The 23,900-nt window shown below is 43.1% G+C and overlaps 1 protein-coding gene across 1 annotated transcript; it reads right to left on the bottom strand.

Moving 5' to 3' along the window:
- Nucleotides 1-4,886: 4,886 nt before the first annotated feature.
- c1galt1a (core 1 synthase, glycoprotein-N-acetylgalactosamine 3-beta-galactosyltransferase 1a) lies at nucleotides 4,887-23,159 on the bottom strand. Its single transcript, XM_061664760.1, has 3 exons — nucleotides 22,791-23,159; nucleotides 15,497-16,158; nucleotides 4,887-5,826 (listed from the first exon to the last, which is right to left on the bottom strand). Exons 1-3 carry the CDS (start codon nucleotides 22,924-22,926, stop codon nucleotides 5,665-5,667), a joined length of 960 nt encoding a protein of 319 aa, XP_061520744.1. The 5' UTR covers nucleotides 22,927-23,159; the 3' UTR covers nucleotides 4,887-5,664.
- Between the last annotated feature and the right edge of the window lie 741 nt (nucleotides 23,160-23,900).

Genomic DNA, 23,900 nt, shown 5'->3' with positions numbered 1-23,900 from the left:
AAAAATGTCTTTGTTCCATTGGCTTTTTCCAAAAATCACCTCATTGGGGGATGGTGCAACCATACTGATACTGATATCGATACTGGTGATACTGTATCTCTTTGGGCCTGATTTACTTTGATCCCAAATAGCGTGTGCTAAAATTTGTGTTCGCTCTACGAGATTGCCTTCGCTGTTAGTGGGCGTGTTGAGCAATGATCTACTGAGACTGCAGTGCAATTGGAAAAAGGAGGTGTGTTCTTTTTTTTAACTTGGCAGCTTTGATGGCTTTAACCATGCAAAGTTTTGGACAAGCACCGCAAGTGAAAAATGAAGTTTGAGGTGATGCAGAGATGGGTAGAGAAGATAAAAAAATTTGCAGTCAGGTAAGAGTACTGTTACTTTAGAAAAATATGACTTAAAGCGGAAGTTAGCTGTTTGAAAAAAACCCAACACTTTTTGTCATATATGTTAAAACTTTCTCTCTGGCCTGACTGACAGTAGCGATATATTAAAATGACCTTTTGAAAAATCATCCCTTTCTGGCCCCATCTAATGCCTCTTGTATAATTTTCTCTGCCCTGCTGGGCCTCCAGTTTGAATGCATCAAACACCCATCTGTGGGGGGAAGGCAGTGTGGGTAGGCTGGGGTGGACACTCGGCACTCCAGCCTGCTCTCTGGCCTGCCGTGCCTTTCCCCCGCGGATTATTAATGCATCCTTTGGGGAGCTGGTTGGCCTGGGCGGGGGTGATGGTTTCTGGTGATCATTGCCATTGTGAGTGGAGGGGGCCGGGCCAACCTAACATATCAACTCAAAGGTTCTTACAGGTGATGAGACACTAAAATGAATCCCACCGCACCGCTCGTCAGTAGCACTGCCTTGCTCAGTTCCCACATCCTGTCCTGTCCTGCCCTTTTCTGTCCTCTCTCATCTTGGTCTCTTGGTTGTTTACGGTTTGTCAACCATAAACGGATTGTTTACTTTTCCAGTTTAATAAATGTGTTCTCTTAGCGGCAGCTAACGAAACAAATATTGATTGTGAATATTTGGGAGGTTGATTATGCACCATCTTGGGGGAAGTGGAATCCTGCAGTTCAAAATATACGAGACTTTCTGTGTAACCAAAGTCCAAAAGCATTGAATTGGTGCGCATTCCCATTTAGCATGAAAATACTGTAGGTGTCTGGGGTATTTTTAGTAGATTGCGTGCATCTATTAGATGAAGAGAAGCCCATTTTATACATAGTATATTGAGTAAAGTGGGTTCTATGGAGCACTTTATATTGTATAAACTGTAAAATTGTATTTTTTTTTGTCATCCGAAACATTATTACATATCTGTATTCATTAATTGCAGTCAGCAGATTCTTCTTCCCATTTAGTGATTGGTAAGTGCACTGATTTAGTGCATGAGATTCATTTAGAAACTTTTGGAGAGATTTTTTTTTTCTTTGTGGGAGACGGTTCCCTCATCTTTGCTTTTTATTGCTGCTTTTAATTGACTTTATTGAAGGAAGTTTTCACCTGTTATTTGAAATTCTTGGAAGAGTTCATTACGTGTCATAAAAATATTGTTAAATAGTTGTAGGTGGTCAATTCCACGTTGTTCCCATATGCTAAAGTAAAGGGGTATTTTGTTGATTTCAAAATCTGAATTGTGCCAGACTGGGGAGAGCAGACTGGGAGAAAATTGAGATTCTGTAGTTTCGAATGTTTTCCACCAAGCTGTTAAGGTGGATGTGATTATTGGGTTCTTGAAAGACTTCTGGTGTTTAAGACTTGTAGATCGAAATGGGAGTACTGAGATTTTGAACTTTTTGCAGTCTATCTGTTCCAATTCGAGCCAAGAATGATGCTGCTCCTCATTGTGGTGCATCCCTTTGATGAGGTATTGGAACTGGTTACCGAAATAATAGTGTTTAAAGTTGGGAGCATTTAGGCGATGGCAACTCGGCTTCCTCGACTTGGAGCCAAGCGTGAGCTCTCTGATTTACCAGCGGGTCCATGAAAAAGGCAAGAAGAGAAACGGTAGCATTCTCCCACAGCATGCGTGAAGAACAACTTCTTTTTTCCCTTTTCCGCCCGTTTGTGTTTCCTTTTTTTGGTCATTTTTCCCTCATCTGAAGCTGCCTCTTTTTCCTCCTGGACCATACCCAGGACCAACTGATCTACGGTTGTGAGTAGAGCATGACAATAGTTGTCAGAATGTACAAAATTATTGCCCCATAATTTTGGGGTAAAATAGCAGCGTCGCACAAGTTCCAACTTTGTAATAGCTCAACATGCTGTAACCTATTCACGCTCATTTCGAGTCCAGCCACGCGCAATGTCCTGCCTATTTTCCTTTCCATTACCATTATTTTGTTTTTGTAGTAAAATTCCTCTGCAGTTTCCCCGTAGTTTTCCCTTTCAGATTTAATTACATTCTGTATCAAATTCCACTTCCTGTTGCCTTTTGTGTGTATAATTGAGAACTCTTATTTCATGAATGTAGGAGCCTTCAAGATAACAGAGATTGATAGAGGTTTTTCGTCGCTTTTCCTAAGGTTTACACATATAAAAAGAGACGTGGTGCCCCTTTTTGAGACAAAGATAGGTTGATTGTAACCTTAAACACATGCCGAACTAAATCGGAAGTGTACGCAGCCGTTCACTTTCCGGCATATTATTTTCCCAAATTAATAATGCTTTTATCCAAAACCAATATAAACTACAAGAATAAATAATTTATTTGAGGTAAGGTTTTCATTTTTATTATGGCTATTCTTCCAAGTAGTGTTATAAGCAAGTTATTCCAGCGTATTAAAGTCATCTGAGATTTTTATCCAGAAGTGCTGTGTAATTTAGATTGGTTACCTCTGTCAAATTTGGTGAAATATTAATACCTAAAAACTTAATGATTCCGGTAGGAATGAGGTAACCTGGGTTTTGATCTGCAGGATTCCACGGGTTTGCTGTGAAAGGGAGTATTGTTGATTTTATCCAGTAGATATAGTAATCTGATAATTGTGAAAATGTTTTGAGATTGAAGACTGCTTGAAGAGATGACTTGGGTTTCTGTAAATAAAGAAGAATATTATTCGCATCCAAATCGATTTTGTGTTCTGTCACTGGCGAGCAGAAACCTTTAATATTAGCATTCTGACGTATTGCGGGAGCAAGTGGTTCAATGAATATTGCCAATAGCATTGGTGAAGGTGGGCACCCTTGTCTGGTTACCCGATGTGATCCCGTTCGTGGTGACTGTTGCTTTTGGCGAGTTGTATAATGTTGCTATCCAATGTATAAATGAGTCTCCAAAGCCAAATTTGCGAAGTACTTCAAACAGATAGACCAGTTAACTTTATCGAAAGCTTTCTCTGCGTCACGTGACATGATGATTGCTTTTAGATTTTTACGCCGTGACATGCTTATTAAATTAAATAGACATCTGACATTATTTGGGGAACTTTGACCTTTAATGAAACCTGTCTGGTCATAGTGGATTATCGACAGGAGTAGCTTTTCAATAAGGGCTTATATAATAATAATCTTGATATCTACATTAATCAGTGAATTAGCCGGGAGAGGGGGGTCTTTGCCTGATTTTAGTCGTAATTTGATTGCAACTGTGTTCATATGGCTACGAATTTGACCTTTGTCTTTTATCTCCTTGACTGTTCTGAAAAATAGTGCCGCTACGATTGGCCACAAGCGTTGAATGAATTCGACCGAAATTCTGTCCAGGACAGGCGCTCTTCCTGATTGCATATTTTTGAATCATGATGTAATTCTGTGATGGTTTAAGGAGCATCAAGACTGTCTTTAGTTTTGTGTTTAATTGTTTCGATCGTTAATAAAAGGTCTGGGTTTCTTTTTGTCTGGGTTGCTCGAAGATGCATACAAGCTGCTATAATAATTGTAAAATATTTCATTTATTTATAAGCGGTGACTGTGTACAGCTGCCGTTTGAATCTTCAATGGCTGGAATTAATGATTTTTCTTTATTGCGTTGAAGTTGGTTTCTGAGAAATTTGCCTGAAATATTATTGTACTCAAATTTAGTGTCTATTAAATGTTGTAGCAATTCTGTTGTTTTTGATATGATGATGTCTAATTGAAGTTTTGCCTTTTGAAGTTGGTTTCTAAGCGTATTCTTTCGGATGAATTGCATATTCTTCTGTGGGATGTTTAATTTTGGCCTCAGTTTCATTTTCTAACTTCAGTTCTTGTTTTATCTTTTATGAAGAGTAAGATATGATTCGACCTCTTATTACAGATTTGCCGGTTTCCCACAGCAGAGATGGGGATATGATTGGGGAGACATTGAATTTAAAAAAATCGTCACATTCTTTCCTCACAAATGAATTAGAGTCTGGGTCTTTCTATAGGGACGTGTTCAAGCGCCGTATTGGTGGAGGTAACAGATTTGACTACATTTTTAGATAGAGGGAAATTGGTGCGTGGTCACTGATGTATTTTGGAGGTAATTCTTTGAGCCGCCGAATTGTTCAAGAAGAAAAAAATCTATTCTTGAGAAAGAGTGGTGTACCGAACGAAAAAAAATTTGAACTCTCTTTTTGTACGTTTTTTTTAGGCTCCACGTCAACGAGTCCAAAGTCGTCCATATAGTGCTGTCGCGGACACGCCATTGCAAGATGACACCCGGCACCCCAATCTCTGGCTCCCGCCGTTCTCCCCGCCGAGGTAGACGACTACGAAGTGCCGCGATTCAACTTCGCATACGACTACTACTACTAACCCTAACAAATTGGTTTTAGTTAGAGCTTTTCTAGATATGCAGAAAAAAATTAAATGGTAACAAAGCAGATGGCAACATGATACAGTATATGGTGTCTAGTGGTTAAAGTGTTATCTGAGATTCTAAGAGATTCATTTTAACAAGAAGGAATTTAGCAGAATGTGTGATTGAGCAAAGCAAAGCCAATTTATTTATATAGCGCATTTCATACACAAGGTAAGTCAATGAGCTTTACATGATTAAAAGCATTGAAAAAAAACAAAGAAAAAACAGCTTATAAACATTCAAAACAAAGAGAAACACAAAAATCAAATAAAAATACAATTAAAACAGCATACAGTGCAAGAAAGTGGAAATGCTCTGAAAAGCACGGGGAAAAAGAAAAGTTTTTAACCTTGACTTCAAAACACGCACACTTGGGGCTGACGTCACTTCTGTTGGCAACTTATTCCATTTGTGTCCAGCATAATAGCTAAATGCTGCTTCACCATCTTTACTTTGGACTCCACTATTTGACCAGAATCTGTTGCTCTCAGAGCCCGACTGGCTTTATATTCCATTTCTTTCATGTACAACCCCAATTCCAATGAAGTTGGGACGTTGTGTTAAGCATACATAAAAGCAGAATACAATGATTTGCAAATCATGTTCAACCTATATTTAATTGAATACACAGTATACAGTATCTATTTGTATACAGTACAACCAATTCAAAAGTGCATTTTTCTATAATATGCCCTCTTTAATTGACAGAACTAAAGATGTTTCCAAAAATGTTCACTGTTAAGAAAAAAAAAAGACAAGCTTTAATTGCGGACTATCACCTGTTACACATTTTAAGTTAAACAGAGCTAAATAAATTAACAGGTTTTAAAACTTTGATGATGCCTGCAATGTGTTCTCTGCCAAAACATTAACAGGCTATTTGGAAAATGCAATGTTTCACAATTGTTTTGTGCCATTAAAATATCTAAATTCATAGGAATTAAATCTGTATTTGTATCCATATGGCCGCAGATGGTATGCCAGGTACTCCAAAGCATAAAGTTGAACATCATAAATGTAGTGGAAGGACACAGCAAAATCTGAACAGCAACCTGGACCCTGAAGAGAAAGACATTAAGAAATGCATTACAATAATATTGCAATCAGCAGAGACAACAGTCCTATTAACTAGCCCGTTCATTCCCATCTACAGAGATGTCAAACGCCATCGCACAGAAGGCTAAAACTCAAATTTTACTTTAGGTCGCAGGCCGAACAGGAGAAACATTTTGAACAACATTTTCAAACATAAAAGTGAATCAAATCAGAGAGGATAAAATCCATCCATCCATCCATCCATGCATCCATTTTCTTCCGCTTATTCGAGGTCAGGTGGCAGGGGCAGTAGCTTTAGCAAGGACGCCCAGACTTCCCTCTCCCCAGCCACTTCATCCAGAGCAGCTGCTCTACTCTGAGATCCTCCCGGATGACCGAGCTTCTCACCTTATCTCTAAGGGAGAGCCCGGACACCCTGCGGAGGAAACTCATCTCGGCCGCTCGTATCCGGGGTCTTGTACTTTCGGTCACGACCCACAGCTCGTGACCCTAGGTGAGGGTAGGAACGAAGATCGACCGGTAAATCGAGAGCTTCGCCTTTCGGCTTGGCTCCTTCCCTATTCCAAAATAAATCAACGTAAACTCACAGTAAAATACCTTGGTGTGTTGTTACATAAAATACATAAAAATACCTACCAAAATTATACACATTCCAAATATGAACATGCTGCAAATAAACTGAAATTATAAAGATAAATTGTACTACCAGTATAAGTTAAAATGATTCTAAATCTAATTTTTTGTGCGGCACGGTGGACGACCGGTTAGCACGTCTGCCTCACAGTTCTTCAAATCCCAGCCCAGCCTGAACATGCAAACTTCATATAGGCGGGATCAGGGATTGAACCCCACTCCTCAGAACTGTGAGGCTGGCTTCACCGTGCCGCCCTTTGCTAAAATCATTTCTGTTCATTTTTTCCACATTAATGTACACACCACATTGACAGAAAAAAATATCCGTCCGCCAGTATATAGCACATGCGGCACTAATATTATAAATCCCACAATGCTTAGCTAGTGTGTTGGCCCATCAGTCTCGACCGGCGAGCCCCCCTTCCCTTTCTGTTGAAGTCGTTAGCAACTATGCAACCGGTCTCCTCGAGCAAATTTACACTTCCCCTTCATCCGTTTCTTCAAGCTAACATAAAAAAGAAAATTCAGCTACTGTGGGTCGAAGAAGAAGAAGAAGAGGAGGTGGAAAGCGGGTTCTTAGGCAGAAAGAGAAGGCAAAGCACAGAGCCTAGAAATGAATGTGGGGACTTTGAATGTTGGCACTATGACAGGAAAATCTCGCGAGTTGGTTGACATGATTAAGGAGAAAGGCTGATATATTGTGTGTTCAGGAGACCAGGTGGAAAGGCAGTAAGGCTAGGAGTTTAGGGGCAGGGTTTAAATTATTTTACCATGGTGTAGATGGGAAGAGAAATGGAGTCGGGCTTATTTTGAAAAGAAGAATTGGCTAAGAATGTCTTAGAGGTGAAAAGAGTATCAGATCGAGTGATGAGGCTGAAACTTGAAGTTGAGGGTGTTATGTATAATGTGATTAGTGGCTATGCCCCACAGGTAGGATGTGACCTAGAGGTGAAAGAGAAATTCTGGAAGGATCTAGATGAAGTAGTTCTGAGCATCCCAGACAGAGAGAGAGTCATGATTGGTGCAAATTGTAATGGACATGTTGGTGAAGGGCGGCACTGTGGCCGACTGGTTAGAGCGTCAGCCTCACAGATTCTGAGGACCCGGGTTCAATCCCCCGCCCCGCCTGTGTGGAGTTTGCATGTTCTCCGCCAGGCCTGCGTGGGTTTTCTCCGGCCACTCCGGTTTCCTCCCACATCCCAAAAACATGCATTAATCGGAGACTCTAAATTGCCCGTAGGTGTGACTGTGAGTGTGAATGGTTGTTTGTTTGTATGTGCCCTGCGATTGGCTGGCAACCAGTTCAGGGTGTACCCCGCCTCCTGCCCGATGAAAGCTGGGATAGGCTCCAGCACGCCCGCGACCCTAGTGAGGAGAAGCGGCTCAGAAAATGGATGGATGGATGTTGGTGAAGGAAATAGGGGTGATAAAGAAGTCATTTGTAAGTACGGCATCCAGAAAAGGAACTTGCAGGGAGAGATGGTGGTATACTTTGCAAAAAGGATGCAAATGGCTGTAGTGAACACTTTTTACCAGAAGAGGCAGGAAAATAGGGTGAGCTACAAGAGCGGAGGTAGAAGCACGCAGGTGGATTACATCTTGTGCTGACGATGTAATCTGAAGGAGGTTACCGACTGTAAAGTAGTGGTAGGGGAGCGTGTGGCTAGACAGCACAGGATGGTGGTGTGTAAGATGACTCTGGTGGTGGGGAGGAAGATTAGGAAGACAAAGCCAGAGCAGAGAACCATGTGGTGGAAGCTGAGACAGGACGAGTGTTGTCCAACTTTTCGGGAAGAGATGAGACAGGCTCTCCGTGGACAAGAGGAGCTTCCAGAATACTGGACCACTATAGCCAAGGTGATCAGAGAGACAGGCAGGAGAGTACTTTGTGTATCTTCTGGAAGGAAAGGCGAGAAGGAGACTTGGTGGTGGAACCTCAAAGTACAGGAAATCATACAAGGAAAGAGGTTAGCTAAGAAGACGTGGGACACTGAGAGGACCGAGGAGAGGCGAGAGGAATAAATTGAGATGTGACGTAGGGCAAAGGTAGAGGTGGCAAAGGCCAAACAAGAGGCATATGATGAAACTGAAATATCACACACAGAAAAGGCATGGATGCCAGGTTGGACACTGAAGAAGGAGAAAGGGATCTATACAGGCTGGACAGACCGAGGGATAGAGATGGGAAGGATGTGCAGCAGGTTAGGGTGATTAAGGATAGAGATGTGTTGACTGGTGCCAGTAGTGTGCTGGACAGATGGAAAGAATACTTCGAGGAGATGATGAATGAGGAAAATGAGAGAGAAGGAAGAGTAGAAGTGTGGTGGACCAGGACGGGGCAATGATTAGTAAGGGGGAAGTTAGAAAGGCATTAAAGAGGATGAAAAATGGAAAGACAGTTGGTCCTGATGACATTCCTGTGGAGGTATGGAAGCATCTAGGAGAGGTGGCTGTGGAGTTTTTGACCAGCTTGTTAAATAGAATTCTAGCGCGTGAGAAGATGGCTGATGAATGGAGGAAAAGTGTGCTGGTGCCCATTTTTAAGAACAAGGGTGATGTGCAGAGCTGTGGGAACTATAGAGGAATAAAGTTGATGAGCCACACAATGAAGTTATGGGAAAGAGTAGTGGAGGCTAGACTCAGGACAGAAGTGAGTATTTGCAAGCAACAGTATGGTTTCATGCCTAGAAAGAGTACCACAGATGCATTATTTGCCTTGAGGATGTTGATGGAAAAGTACAGAGAAGGTCAGAACGAGCTACATTTTGTCTTTGTTGATCGAGAGAAAGCCTATGACAGAGTACCCAGAGAGGAACTGTGGTTCTGCATGGAGTGGCAGAGAAGTATGTTAGAATAATACAGGATATGTATGAGGGCAGCAGAACAGTGGTGAGGTGTTCTGAAGGTGTGACAGAGGAATTTAACGTGGTGGTGGGACTGGATCAGAAATCAGCCCTGAGTCCCTTGTTGTTTGCAGTGGTGATGGATAGGCTGACAGATGAGGTTAGACTGGACTCCCCGTGGACCATGATGTTTGGAGATGACATTGTGATCTGCAGTGAAAGCAGGGAGCAGGTGGAGGAACAGTTAGAAAGATGGAGGCATGCACTGGAAAGAAGAGGAATGAAGATTAGCCGAAGTAAGACAGAATATATGTGCATGAATGAGAGGGGTGGTGGGGGAAGAGTGAGGCGACAGGGAGAAGAGATAGCAATGGTGGAGGACTTCAAATATTTCGGGTCAACGGTCCAGAGCAATGGTGAGTGTGGTAAGGAAGTGAAGAAATGGGTCCAAGCAGGTTGGAACGGGTGGAGGGAGGTGTCAGGTGTGTTATGTGACAGAAGAGTCTCTGATAGGATGAAGGGCAAAGTTTATAAAACAGTGGTGAGGCCAGCCATGATGGACGGATTAGAGACAGTGGCACTGAAGAGACAACAGGAAGCAGAACTGGAGGTGGCGGAAATGAAGATGCTGAGGTTCGCTCTAGGAGTGACCAGGTTGGATAAAATTGGAAATGAGCACATCAGAGGGACAGCCAAGGTTCATTGTTTTGGAGACAATGTTAGAGAGAGCAGACTTCGAGGAGAGACAGTGAATATATTGATAGAAGGATGATGAGGATGGAGCTGCCAGGCAAGAGAGCTAGAGGAAGACATGAGGGCAGGTGGTTTTAAAGAGGAGAATGCAGGAGATGGGCTCACATGGAAAAGGATGACACGTACTGACTCCTAACGGGACAAGCTGAAAGGAAAAGAAGAAGAAGAAATTTATAATAACACGTAGATTTTACACATACATTTTATCCTCTGAGTACTAGATTTACTATTGTTTTGTGTTATCACTGTATTGCTGATTTGCAATTAAATTATACTTTTATATCAAAACTTGTTTGTCGAGTTTTGTTTCTTATTGTTTGCATTTCAGTGCAACAACACTCATTTAACAACCAGACATTTACATAAACACTTTATTTGTTGATTTGACAGACATGCGTGTTCGAGGTCGATCAAGCCTACAATGGAATACATTCGATCATATTAATTATAATTGTATAAATAAATACTATATATAAACAGGGAAGTGATTCACGATAGTGGGATTTGTTTTTCTTCAGTCGAGCCCAGCTGCGCCAAAGGAGAACTGCAGCGTACTGTCACTCATTCTGAAATGCCGGCGAATGACCAATGAGCAGCCAGCGTCAGGTAGCGCTGTGCAAGCGGGGGAGAGACTATACTGAACTGAAGTGAACTGAATGTACTGTCAGCCAATCGTGATTCATTCGTGGAACTTCTTCGTAGTACGTATGCCGTGAACTGTCCTGCCATCAGAGACTCATGCAGAAGTTGCCTGCGAACTAGTACGATGACTAATTCATTCGTGCAAGGAATGACGTACTACGCAGTGAACGTACTCATGAGTGATTTTTCAACATTTGTCCTCACAGGGATAGCTTTCACTTGCATCCATTTCTCCAAGCTAACGGCTAATGTTGGGTCAGTCAAGCACATGAAAACAAGCATACATATATTAAATCAATTAAAATTAATAATAAATGTATGTACACATACATATCATCCATTCTGTGTCTCTGATTATTAAAGCTTTTTGTTTAATAATAATAATAATAAAAAAAGGTACTTTTATTGTCAATTTTTCAATATGCGTAACATATTGTACGTAATAATAATAATAATAATAATACATTAAACTTATATAGCACTTCTGAAGAGAGTCGAAGATGCTTTACACCAATCAGATGACAATAGCAGTAAGGTGGGTGAGCAGGAAGTACGGGTGCTGGTGACAACGACGCTGTCCACTGCAGTTGAATGCAGACAAGTCTAATTTAAAGGAGGTATGGGTTATTCATGGTCCATATTTCACTAACAAGTTGATTTTATGCATTTTTTTTGCTCAAGGAAATGAAAGTAGCAAACATTTCTCATAATATCGATCCACTTTGGAGCAATTAGTAGTGTAACAGACACGCCATTAAAGATGACACCCAGCAACCCCCAATCTCGTGCTGTTTCGCATACCTGCCTCGGCTGAGCCAGCCTACGTACACAAGACATCGAAGGAAAGCCTGGTCCACTTATCAAAGGAAAAGCACAGGGCACTTAACTTCGCACACGGATACTAAATGAATTACCAGCCAGTCCGAAGGAGCTCATCAAAGCTGCAACACGGACAATGGTTTCTCACTCGGACGCTAAGTTAATTAACTTTAACCCCCAGCCAGCCTAAAGAGTATCACCAACAAACTTATTTTTTTGGGACACTGGCTTGATGACCAAGAAGGTGAGAAACCCGCTGTTCGGTGGCTCTCCATGAAGCCACAGTGACATTTGTTCCTTCTGTCTGGGACAATGGATGGAGCACTAGCGATACCCACAGGCGTTGGGACGCTAGTGAAGGTCAGGGGGAACTAATCACAATCTGCACCAAATTTGAATGATGTATGATATTTTAAGAACTTTGCATGAACGTTACCAGTGTTACCATCACAACAGCGCCACTAGTGATTGTATTTCTGCAAATTTGAATGTCTGATGTCAAATCTGTTTCTCAACTGAGACGTTTCACCCCACACAACACAAATGCCACATTGCAAATATTGCAGTGTTCTCAACAACCACATAAAATTTAAACATTCTTTACAAGGATTAAAGAAGAGGTCACTAATGGTGTAGTGGTCCACTCGCCTGACTTTGGTGCGGGCAGCGTGGGTTCAGTTCCTACTCAGTGACGGTGTGAATGTGAGTGCGAATGGTTGTCCATGTCTATATGTTCCCTGCGACTGACTGGCGACCAGTTCAGGGTGTCGTCCGCCTTTCGCCCGAAGTCAGCTGGGATAGGCTCCAGCACCCCACGACCCTAACCAGGATAAGCAGTGTTGAAAATGTATATATATATATATATATATATATATATATATTCACACACACGCACACACACACACACAAACAGCGGGTACGAAAAGTATTCAGACCCCCTTAGAATTTTCACTCTTTGTTATATTGCAGCCGTTTGGTAAAATCATTTGTTCTTTTTTTCCTCATTAATGTACACACAGACACACAGCACCCCATATTGACAGAAAAAACTGATTTTTAAAAAAAGTAAAACTGAAATAGCACACATTCAGACCCTTTGCTGTGGCATATTTAACTCGGGTGCTTTCCATTTCTTCTGATCATCCTTGAGATGGTTCTATACCTTCATTGGAATACAGCTGTGTTTGATTATACTGATCATGAGGTCAAGGGAACTGCCTGAAGATCTCAGAGACAGAATTGTGGCAAGGCCCAGATCTGGCAAAGGTTAAATAAAAATTCTGCTGGACTTAAAGTTCTAAAGAGCACACTGGCCCTAATAATCCTTAAATGGAAGACATTTGGGCCAACCAGAACCCTTCCTCGAGCTGGCTGTCCCACTAAACTGAGCAATCGGGGGAGAGGTAAAGGTACAATTTGGTGAAAGAGGTAAAAAAGAACCCAATGATCACTGTGGCTGAGCTCCAGAGATGCAGTCGGGAGATGGGAGAAAGTTCTAGAAAGTCAAACATCACTGCAGCCCTCCACCAATCAGAGCTTTATGGCAGAGTGGCCCGACAGAAGCCTCTCCTCAGTGCAAGAAGCATGAAAGCACGCATGGAGTTTGCTAAAAAAAACACCTGAAGGACTCCAAGATGGTGAGAAATAAGATTCTCTGGTCTGGTGAGACCAAGATATAACGTTTTGGCCCTAATTCTCAGTGGCATGTGTGGAGAAAACCAGGCACTGCTCATCACCTGTCCAATACAGCATCATTCTGTGGAGGTGTTTTTCAGCTGCAGGGACAAGACGACTGGTTGCAATAGAAGGAAAGATGAATGCGGCCAAGTACAGGGATACCCTGGACGAAAACCTTCTCCAGAGTGCTCAGGACCTCAGATTGGGCCCAAGGTTTACCTTCCAACAAGACAATGACTCTCAGCACACAGCTAAAATAATGAAGGAGTGGCTTCAGCACAACTCCGTGACTGTTCTTGAACGGCCCAGCCAGAGTCCTGACTTAAACCCAATTGAGCATCTCTGGAGAGACCTGAAAATGGCTGTCCACCAACATTCACCATCGAACCTGACAGATCTGGAGAGGATCTGCAAGGAGGAATGGCAGAGGATCCCCAAATCCAGGTGTCACTTGGCTGGATTAGCTCAAAAGGATGCTTCTACTAAATACTGAGCAAAGGGTCTGAATACTAATGGCTGTGTGATATTTCAGTTTTTCTTTTCTCATAAATCTGCAAAAATTACAACAATTCTGTTTTTTTCTGTCAATATGGGGTGCTGTGTGTACATTAATGAGAGAAAAAAAACTTAAATGATTTTAGCAAATGTCTGCAATATAACAAAGAGTGAAAAATTTAAGGTGGACTGAATACTTTCCGTACCCATTCGGTAGTGGGGATGGGGCGCTGCTGACCTCGACACGGGACATCCTCAATTCTACCGACACGCCTTTACATGAGGGAGCATAGTCTTGGATCTCTGAGGCGGGCTCTCCTATCTCTGTGGTTGAGGTCACCGAGGTGGTTAAAAAGCTCCTCGGTGGCTAGGCCCCAGGGGTGGATGAAATTCGCCCGGAGTTCCTAAAGGCTCTGGAAGTTGTGGGCCTGTCCTGGTTGACACGCCTCTGCAATAACACGTGGACATCGGGGACAGTGCCTCTGGATTGGCATATTAGTGTGGTGGTCCCCCATTTTAAGAAGGGGGACCGGAGGGTGTGTTCCAACTACAGTGGGATCACACTCCTCAGCGTTTCCAAGTCTCACTGGAGCAGTTCACAGCCGAGCGGTAAGCGGTTGGGATGAAAATCAGTACCTCCAAGTCTGACACCATAGTCCTCGGTCGGAAAAGGGTGGAGTGCCCTCTCCAAGTCGGGGATGAGATCCTTCCCCAAGTGGATGAGTTCAAGTATCTTGGGGTCTTGTTCACGAGTGATGGAAGAATGGAACGGGAGATCGACAGACGGATTCGTGCAGCGCCTGCCGTGATGCCGACTTTGTATTGGTCCGTTGAGGGGAAGAAGGAGCTAAGCCAAAAGGTGAAGCTCTCAATTTATCGGTCGATCTACATTCTTATCCTCACCAATGGATACGAGTTCTGGGTCGTGACCGAAAGAACAAGATCCCGGATACACGCAGCCAAAATTTGTTTTTTTTGCAGGGTGTCTGGGCTGCTTTAGCAGCGACTTTGGATAAGAGGATGGATGGATGGATGGATGGATGGATGGATGGATACAGTATATATATATATATGCAATTGGCTTGGGACCAGTCCAGAAAAAAATTACCTCGGCTGGATTCATGTTTGCGACTACAAAATCACCAGACTATGTGATAAATGTTGCCCATCGACATCCATGAGCCTGGTCTGTCAGTCCTGTACTATATTCTCCTGACCTTCCCTCACAGGGTGTAGCACTACTGAGCCATACAACATTCGAATCCATTGTGTCATTGTACTAGTTATGTAATGCTTTATTTTCCTCATCTTGTTGACAGCGAGCGCTTTGTCTTTTTTGTTGTCTTTTCCGATATTATTTAGTTACCTTTTCACTTTCTCTCCTTTGTTTTATCTGCCTCTCCCCTTTAAAAACTTTGTTCTGTTCGACTAAACGACTGTAATTCTTGATAAATATCCATCAGAATATAAAGAAACCAAAGTGGCATCTTAAAAAGTCCACTGTGAGACAATAAAACTGTTCCGGCATAAAAGGGATACAGATCTTCCTTTCTGCTTGACCTAACAGGACACATAAAAAAAAAAAAAGAAAGAAAAGATTAACCCTTTTAGCACCATAATAGTATATAGATTTATTAGTTTCACAGCTTTCAGGGCCACTTTGAATGATTAAATTTGCATGAAGTAGCGAGGAATTACGGTAATTTGAAATACACACGCGCCGCGGTGTCACCGGTGAACCCCGTCGTTTTAAAAGGGTTAAGGTCTCTTGAAATAAACTTGATTTGACAATTAATGTGTTGTGTCCTTACTTGAATTCGAGGGTAGTGCTCATATTCCAGATACCAAGGATTCCTTTTGAACTGTCTGACCAAGTAAAGTTCTGGAGGGAAAGGATGAAATGTCTGTCTTGCTTTCATATCTCTGGTATCTACTGGCTCCACCTTCATTGTCTCCATACATTTCCCCAGAGCCATGTCCTCTATGGAAGAGAAATGGGTGCATGCTCCTGTGTTGAAACCTTTTATAAATCTCCTTAGTGCTTCCTTACTAAGGACATAGCCTGCTCCACCACTCATATACCCTTGACTGATGAAAGGTCTAAACCTTCTACCCAGGTACAAAGGCTTCTCAGGATCAAGCTGAGACAACATGTAGAGTAGATTCTCTACAATCACGTATGTGTCATCATCTGCTTTTAGGAACCAATCTGCATCATCCAGGTGCTGTTGGTAGATGTACTCAAAGGCACGGATGGTCTTCCAATACAAGTGCTCTCTCCCCTCACTGACATTCAGCTTCACAGTTGGGAAGTCAGTGTTAACAGAACTCATGTACAACACTATATTGCAGCGCGTTGCCCATGTTTCCTTAATGTGCTTGGTCCGGGACTCCATGTTCTTGGGCCCTGTCATGATCCAACACAAGATACGGGTTGTTTGTGAAGAATTTGTTGCTGAAGACAAGTTGACACCTGCATATAAAACATATAAAATATCATGAATATGCTGTATACAGGACTCTATGAGAAGTCTATGGAACTTTAACACATTATATTTATGACCAAAAATGTTTGAGTAAAAAAAAAAAAAAACGCATTTTAATCGCAGTTTTGTATTACAAACTACACGGAACCTTTGTCAGTGCACGATTTCTGGGTACACCGATTCCACGGACGCACATGTCAGAGCTTGGCTCCAAAAATGGAGGAATTGGATGAAACAGCGTTGCTAGGACTGATGGGAGGCAAATATCATCCATCCATCCATTTTCTGTACCGCTTATCCTCATTAGAGGTCACGGGCGTGCTGCCGCTATCCCAGCTATCTTCGGGTGAGAGACAGAGTAAACCCTGAACTGGTTGCCAGCCAATCGCAGGGGAGATATAAACAAACAATCATTCACACTCACGTTCACACATACGGGCAATTTAGAGTCTTCAATCAACCTACCACACATGTTTTTGAGATGTGGGAAAAAAACGAAGTACTTGGAGAAAACCCATGCAGGCACGGGGAGAACTCCACACTGGCAGGGCTGGGATTTGAACCAGGGTCCTCAGAACTGTGAGACAGATGTCCTAACCAAATCGTCCACTGTGCCGCCTATATATACACACATGCACGCACGCACGCACGCGCACACACACACACACACACACACACACACACACACACACACACACACACACACACACACAGACACACACACACACACACATAGTATATATATTGGAATGATCTGTGGCCTGCAGTTCGTGTGCCATGGGTGGTGCGTTTTGCCTCTTTTTTCCATTTCTCTCCAGCACTAATTACCTCCTCGCCTGCGTACCTGGTTCCAGTCAGCACTCATCACTGCCTTCCCCTCACCAGTCTCACCTTTACCAACTCCCCATTTCATTGGACACCTGCTGCTTCCCAAGACTTCAACCACCTTAAAGAAATGTTCAACAGTGCCCCTATCCTGAAACACCCTGATCCCTCGCTCCAGTTCATGGTAGAAATTGATGCCTCAGACAGTGGAGCTGGAGTAGTCCTCTCCCAATGGGACCCAAGACCTGCAAACTTCAACCCTATGCCTTCTTTTCCTGTTGCCTGTCACCCGTGGAATGTAACTACGACGTGGGAAATCGTGAATTACTTGCAATCGTTTGGGCCTTGGAGGAATGGACGCACTGGTTAGAGGGGGCCGGTACCCCTTTCATTATCTGGAATGCCCCGCCTAAGAACATCGCCTACCTCCGCACTGCTAAATGGCTGAACCCCCGTCAAGCTCGCTGGGCTATGTTCCTCAGCCACTTTAATTCTAGCCTCTACTTTCACCCTGGGTCTCGAAACACCAAGCCAGGTGCCCTTTCTCACCGCCATTCACCTCCTTCCAGCTCTGTGGCGCCCTAACCCATCTGCTATCTGGGAAATCGAACGAGTGGATAAGGTGGCTCAGAGAGTCCAGTCTGACCCCAAGACTGGACCCCCAGACCATCTCTGTGCCCGATTCTGCCCGCTCTCAGGTACTTCAGTGGGGTCACTGCTCCAAGATCACCTGTCATCCCGGAATCCCCCATACCCTCCAATTCCTCCAACAACACTTCTGGTGGTCCAACCTAGTGAAAGACACCCAGGAATTCGTCCTCGCCTGCTCCATCTTTGCCCAGGGAAAGGCCTCACATCAGCTGCGACCCTAACCCATCCTGAGCCGCCCCTGGTCCCACATTGCCTTGGACTTCGTTATCGGCCTACCCCCCTTTAAAGGTAACACCGTCATTCTTACCATCATAGAGTGTTTCTCCAAGTGTGTCCTCTATGTACCCCTTCTGCTTTCAAGACCGCTAACCTTCTTGTCTTTCATGTATTCAAACTCCTCGGAATACCCATTGACATTGTCTCAGACCGAGGTCCTCAGTTTTTCTCCCAGGTCTGGAGGGAATTCGGTCAGGCGGTGGGCGCAGCAGCCAGGCTGTCTTCAGGCTACCATCCACAGTCCAATGGCCAGACGGAGCGGGCAAATCAAAATCTGGAGTCTGCTCTTCGCTGCATTGCCGCACGCAATCCCGCCTCCTGGAGCTCTTTTCTCACGTGTGTTGAATATGCCCACAACTCCCTCACCAGCTCCGCCACAGGTATGTCTACCTTCATGGCATGCTATGGTTTCCAACCCCCTGTTTAAGGACCAGGAGCAACCTCTGGCGCTTCCTTCGGTGAGGGAGCACCTGCAGCGGATCCAAGCTATTTAGAAGGACATCAGGGCAGCTCTCACCTGTTCGTCCGAAAGGAATAAGCGGTTGGCTGATCTTCATCGCTCCCCTACACCGGGATACAAGGTGAGTCAGATAGTGAGGCTCTCCTCCCATTACCTCACTTTCCAAACTGAATCATTTAAACTCACACCACGGTTCATTGGGCCCTTTCTTGTCACCAAAATCATCAGTACATCGATACAGTTAATGCTTCCCCAGTCTCTCAAGATGTAGCCCACGTTTCATGTTTCTCTGCTCAACCTGTCTCCAGCAGTGTTCTTAGAAAACTCATATTGGATGACACTCTCATCAGGGATTTTTATGCGTCCCACCCTGGGAAGCCTGGACGGACGCCTGGGGGCTTCCGTTGAGGGGGGGTTACTGTCATGATCTGTGGCTTGCAGTTCCTTTCCTCTGCGGAGCATGTGTGGCGCTTTTTTGCCTCTTTTTTTCCCATCTCTCTCCAGCACTAATTACCTCCTCGCCTGCGCACCTGGCTCCAATCAGTACTCATCACTGCCTGCACCTAAGCCTGTCAGTTCCAGTGTTCCAGTACCAGAGTATTCTCGCTCTCACACCAGCCGACTTGTTACTCTTGCTCGTAAGAACAGATTCCCGGATTACCCGTGCCGGAACATACTCTCTGTTTTCCTCCTTCAGTGCCTTCCTGTGCCTCCAGCCACGACACGCCACGACAACTGCACTGCCAAGTTCACCCACCTGCTAACTCTCCAGTCCCCCGCACGCTCCCTGCTCCTCCGTACCCAGCTCAAGCCTTGGAATTCTTGACCTTGTGCTTCACCCCAATAAACCCCTTCCAACTGCTTCCTCAGTCTCAGTCTGCTTTTGGGTCCAGTCCGATATCATTTGGTTACCAACCGTGACACACACACACACACGCACACACACATATATATATATATATATATATATATATATATATATATATATATACACACATATATATATACATATATATATATATATATATATATATATATATATATATATATATATACACATATATACAGTGGGTACGGAAAGTATTGAGGCCCGTTTACACTTTTTACTCTTTGTTATATTGCAGTCATTTGCTAAAATCATTTACGTTCATTTTTCACTCATTAATGTACACACAGCACCGCATTTTGTCATAAAAAATTTGAATTGTTGAAATTTTTGCAGATTTACTAAAACAGAAAAAATTAAATATCACACAGCCATAAGTATTCAGACCCTTTGCTCAGTATTTAGTAGACACACCCTTTTGAGCTAATACAGCCATGAGCCTGTTTGGGAATGATGCAGATCCTTGCAGATCCTCTCCAGATCTGTCAGGTTGGATGGTGAACGTTGGTGGACAGCCATTTTCAGGTCTCTCCAGAGATGCTCAATTGGGTTTAAGTCAGGGCTCTGGCTGGGCCATTCAAGAACAGTTGTTCTGAAGCCACTCCTTCGTTATTTTAGCTGTGTGCTTCGGGTAATTGTCTAATTGGAAGGTAAACCGTCGGCCCAGTCTGAGGTCCTGAGCACTCTGGAGAAGGTTTTCGTCCAGGATATCCCTGTTCTTGGCCGCATTAATCTTTCCTTCAATTCCAACCAGTCGTCCTGTCCCTGCAGCTGAAAAACATCCCGACAGCATGATGCTGCCACCACCATGCTTCACTGTTGGGACTGTATTGGATAGGTGATGAGCAGTGCCGCTGAGAATTAAGGCCAAAAACCAGACCAGATAATCTTATTTCTCACCATCTTGGAGTCCTTTAGGTGTTTTTTTTTTTTTTTAGCAAACTCCATGCGGGCTTTCATGTGTCCTGCACTGAGGAGAGGCTTCCGTCTGGCCACTCTTCCATAAAGCCCCGACTGGTGGAGCGCTGCAGTGATAGTAGACTTTGTAGAACTTTCACCCATCTCCCGACTGCATCTCTGGAGCTCATCCACAGTGATCTTTGGGTTCTTCTTTACCTCTCTCACCAAGGCTCTTCTCCCCAGATTGCTCACAGCTGAATACTTATGGCTGTGTGATATTTCGTTTTTGTTTTGTTTTTTTTAATATTAATATATTTAAAATTTCAACAATTACATTTTTTTCTGTCAATATGGGGTGCTGTATGTACATTAATGACGAAAAAGAAATACTTAAACGTTTTTAGCAAATGGCTACAATATAACAAAGAGTGAAAAATTAAAGGGGATCTGAATACTTCCTGTCCACACTGTATATAGGCGTGCTCTGATCAGGGTTTCATGCTGCTGATCCTGATACTGATCATCTATGAGTGAAATAATGCCGATCACTGCTTATACCGTTCATAAGGGTTAGCTGTAAATCTTTCAATTTATTTATGGTGAGTCGCATTGGCTATATGAACTGACATGTTTGTTTGGGTTTGCGTTGCCTGCGCAGTGTGAAGGGGGATGCCAGACTAGGGCTGGGCGATTATGGGGGAAAAAAATAATCACAATTATTTTGACTGATATTGAAATCATGAGGTGGCACGGTGGATGACAGGGTAGCGTATCCACCTCACAGTTCTGAGGACCAGGGTTCAAATCCCTTCCTCGCCTGTGTGGAGTTTGCATGTTCTCCCCGTGACTGCGTGGGTTTCTCCGGGCACTCCGGTTTCCTACCACATCCGAAAAACATGCGTGCTAGGTCAATTGAAGACTCTAAATTGCCCGTAGGTGTGAATGTTAGTGTGGTTGTTTGTTTATTTAATTTTAAAATTTTGTAGTTATGTAGCTACCAAAAGTAGACTTTAAATATAACTTAAAAGAACAACTAGGAAACAAATGAGTGACAAGTAAAATCATATATTAAAATAATAGAACTAAAAAAAAAAAAAAACAAAGAAAAATAAACAATCATGGCTAAAAATGTGGTAATATTTTTAGCCATGACTGTATTGTTATTTATATTTGTCAAAAAAAAATAATCCTCTAATTATTCTGGCATTTAGCAAATAGAAATAATTTTGATAACCCTATTTGACCTAAAAGAGGAACGGTTTAGTCTGGATTCACGTCACAGTTAGGTAAAAAAAAAGTGCTGCTGTTCCTGCTGTGCCCGCCTTGACCTCTTAGGGGCAGTGTGGTGTGGGAATGCATTGAGTTCCTCAAAGAAAAGGTGGCGAAGAAGAAAGTATCATTATAATTTAAATAAACTTGTTTTTCACAGATTAGGAAGAATATATGCCAGCGACTATTATTATATTAACTGTCTGTATGTGTTAGTATGGCGTTTGTGTGTGAATATTCAATATCCACCCATTTTCCATATTGCTTCTCCTCACTAGGGTCGTGGGCATGCGGGAGCCTATCCCCGCTAACTTTTGGTACACTCTGAACTGGTCGCCAGCCAATTGCAGGGCACATACAAACAAACAATCATTCAAAGTCACATTCACACCTACGGGCAATTTTAGTCTTCAGTCAATCTACCGTGCATGTTTTTGGGATGTGGGAGGAAACCGGATTTCCTGGAGAAAACCCACGCATGCTAACTCCACACAGGTGAGGCCGGATTTGAACCCGGGTCCTCAGAATTGTGCTAAACAGTTGCCCACCGTCCCGCCATATTCAAAATTTGAAGTTAAATCCCTCCCATGATCAAATGGTAACATTAGCTCGCCTATCAATAGTGTTTTCCTTTGACTTTTAGCATAAGTTGTCGATTTCCAAAACAATGTGTGTCTTGAATTTTAATATAAAATGAGGGTAATTATTTTCGCTGTGCATTTAGTTTTACAGTAAACTCCAACTGGTGTGTCAATAAACGGCTTGAACTTGCGCGATGGGTGGCCAATCGATCGGAGCACCGCTGATACATATATACTGTACGTATGTGTGTATAAGTAACTCATTTAATTGAAGATTGGCAGAAAAAATGGAGGACTGGCCTCTTAAACGTTTCATTCAAAAACAACAGCTTTATCACACGTTGTGTTCCGTGTCTGCTCCCAATGTGGAAGTCCAATTTTTCCATGTAAATCCCCCTTCCTTTCTTGCACCTTACATTACGTTTTTATTACAAAGCCTTGTTTATGTTCACGTCTCGCTCCTAACGTGGCCGGACAATGTAATGGAGTTCCCAAAGTGTTTCCAAGTTGTGTACGTAGATGTAGTAGTTAATGTGGTAGTTAATGGCTGTGCCGGTGGCAAAAAAAAAAAAAAGTCGGTTTACTGGCCGAGCAAACAAAGTCCTGTTGTTGGTAGCTGTCCATTCGAGCAGTCTGTTTTCAAGAAGCACACTCAAAAGCACGACATACACACTAAGAGCAGTTTCAAGAGTCACTCTGCCAGATGAGCACCCCCAACTGCAAATCAACAAAAAACTCAATCTAAAAAAATGTGATCAAATGTCTGGTTACCTTTGTGTCCAAGTCTGTCTCCTTGCCGGGCATCCTGGGAATGGTTTTTGGGCAAGTCCGAGTCCATAAAATATCGCAGGGACATAAATCCGATCAGAAATCCTGTGATGAAGATTAAACGTGACCAAATTCTCATTGTGGTTACCTGTCAAACGTGTCTATATATTTACTGTATGTATAGTTGACAAGGTTAGTTTCCAGAACAGAGAATCTCGGCACATGCACATAAAGCGCAGCAGCCCTTTTGCCCTGGATGAGAAAAGTGTCCCAATTTGTTTCTTCATTGATAAATACTTCAAAAATGAAAATGACCCTCTTTCCTCACTCCCCCCACCCACAAAGTGTTTTGATGTCTGATTGGCACTTGAGTTCCTGTGACAACTGTGCCCTTCTCTGATCTGCAGCACACAAAAACTTCCACTCCGCCCCTCCCTCCTCCTCCTTCTCCACTTAGCTCTCAAGCAGTTCAGATATGAATAGGTAAAGTTGAAACTACAGCTGTTGGTCCTTTAGCGACACTTAGAGGTGATGCTGGGAAATCTATAATAAATCTGCACATCAGAGACATATAAACAATTAGAACCGATGAACAATTAATGCCCGGCAAGCTTTGATTTCAACAATATAAAAGATGTAAGGATGTAACCCTATTCGCTTGTTAACCAGTGTATTTCATGAATCACTGATATTTGGAATAATAGTGAGGAAACCTATTAATTGATCAAGGCGATCATTTGTGCCACCTGTTGCCCTCACAATCTCTTCTTGTGACTCCAGCACAGCAGGGGACACGGCCAGTCGGGCGGGCAGCAGCGTCATTGCTGGAGCGTCATTGCGTCGGAACGCCACGAACGCTGAACGAATTTTCTTTTTTTCTGATCGTGCAGAGGTTGGGATCTCAGATGCAAAATATGATTTGCATATTTAAATATGGGCATGGACAGGGAGGGGTCGGCTACTCCAACATGCGCACTCAATTGTACAGAGGAAATGTGCTTGTATTCATGTGTACACACAGATTCATACATTCAGACATTTGCTGGATTTGGGCGTACGCCATGTTTCAGTAGGAAACGCAAGTATTTGTACATGAGGCCCCAGATGTTTATA

The sequence above is a fragment of the Phycodurus eques genome, chromosome 20, assembly GCF_024500275.1.
Source record: "Phycodurus eques isolate BA_2022a chromosome 20, UOR_Pequ_1.1, whole genome shotgun sequence".
NCBI lineage: Eukaryota > Metazoa > Chordata > Actinopteri > Syngnathiformes > Syngnathidae > Phycodurus > Phycodurus eques.
This window is presented reverse-complemented; position numbering and strand designations above follow the sequence as displayed.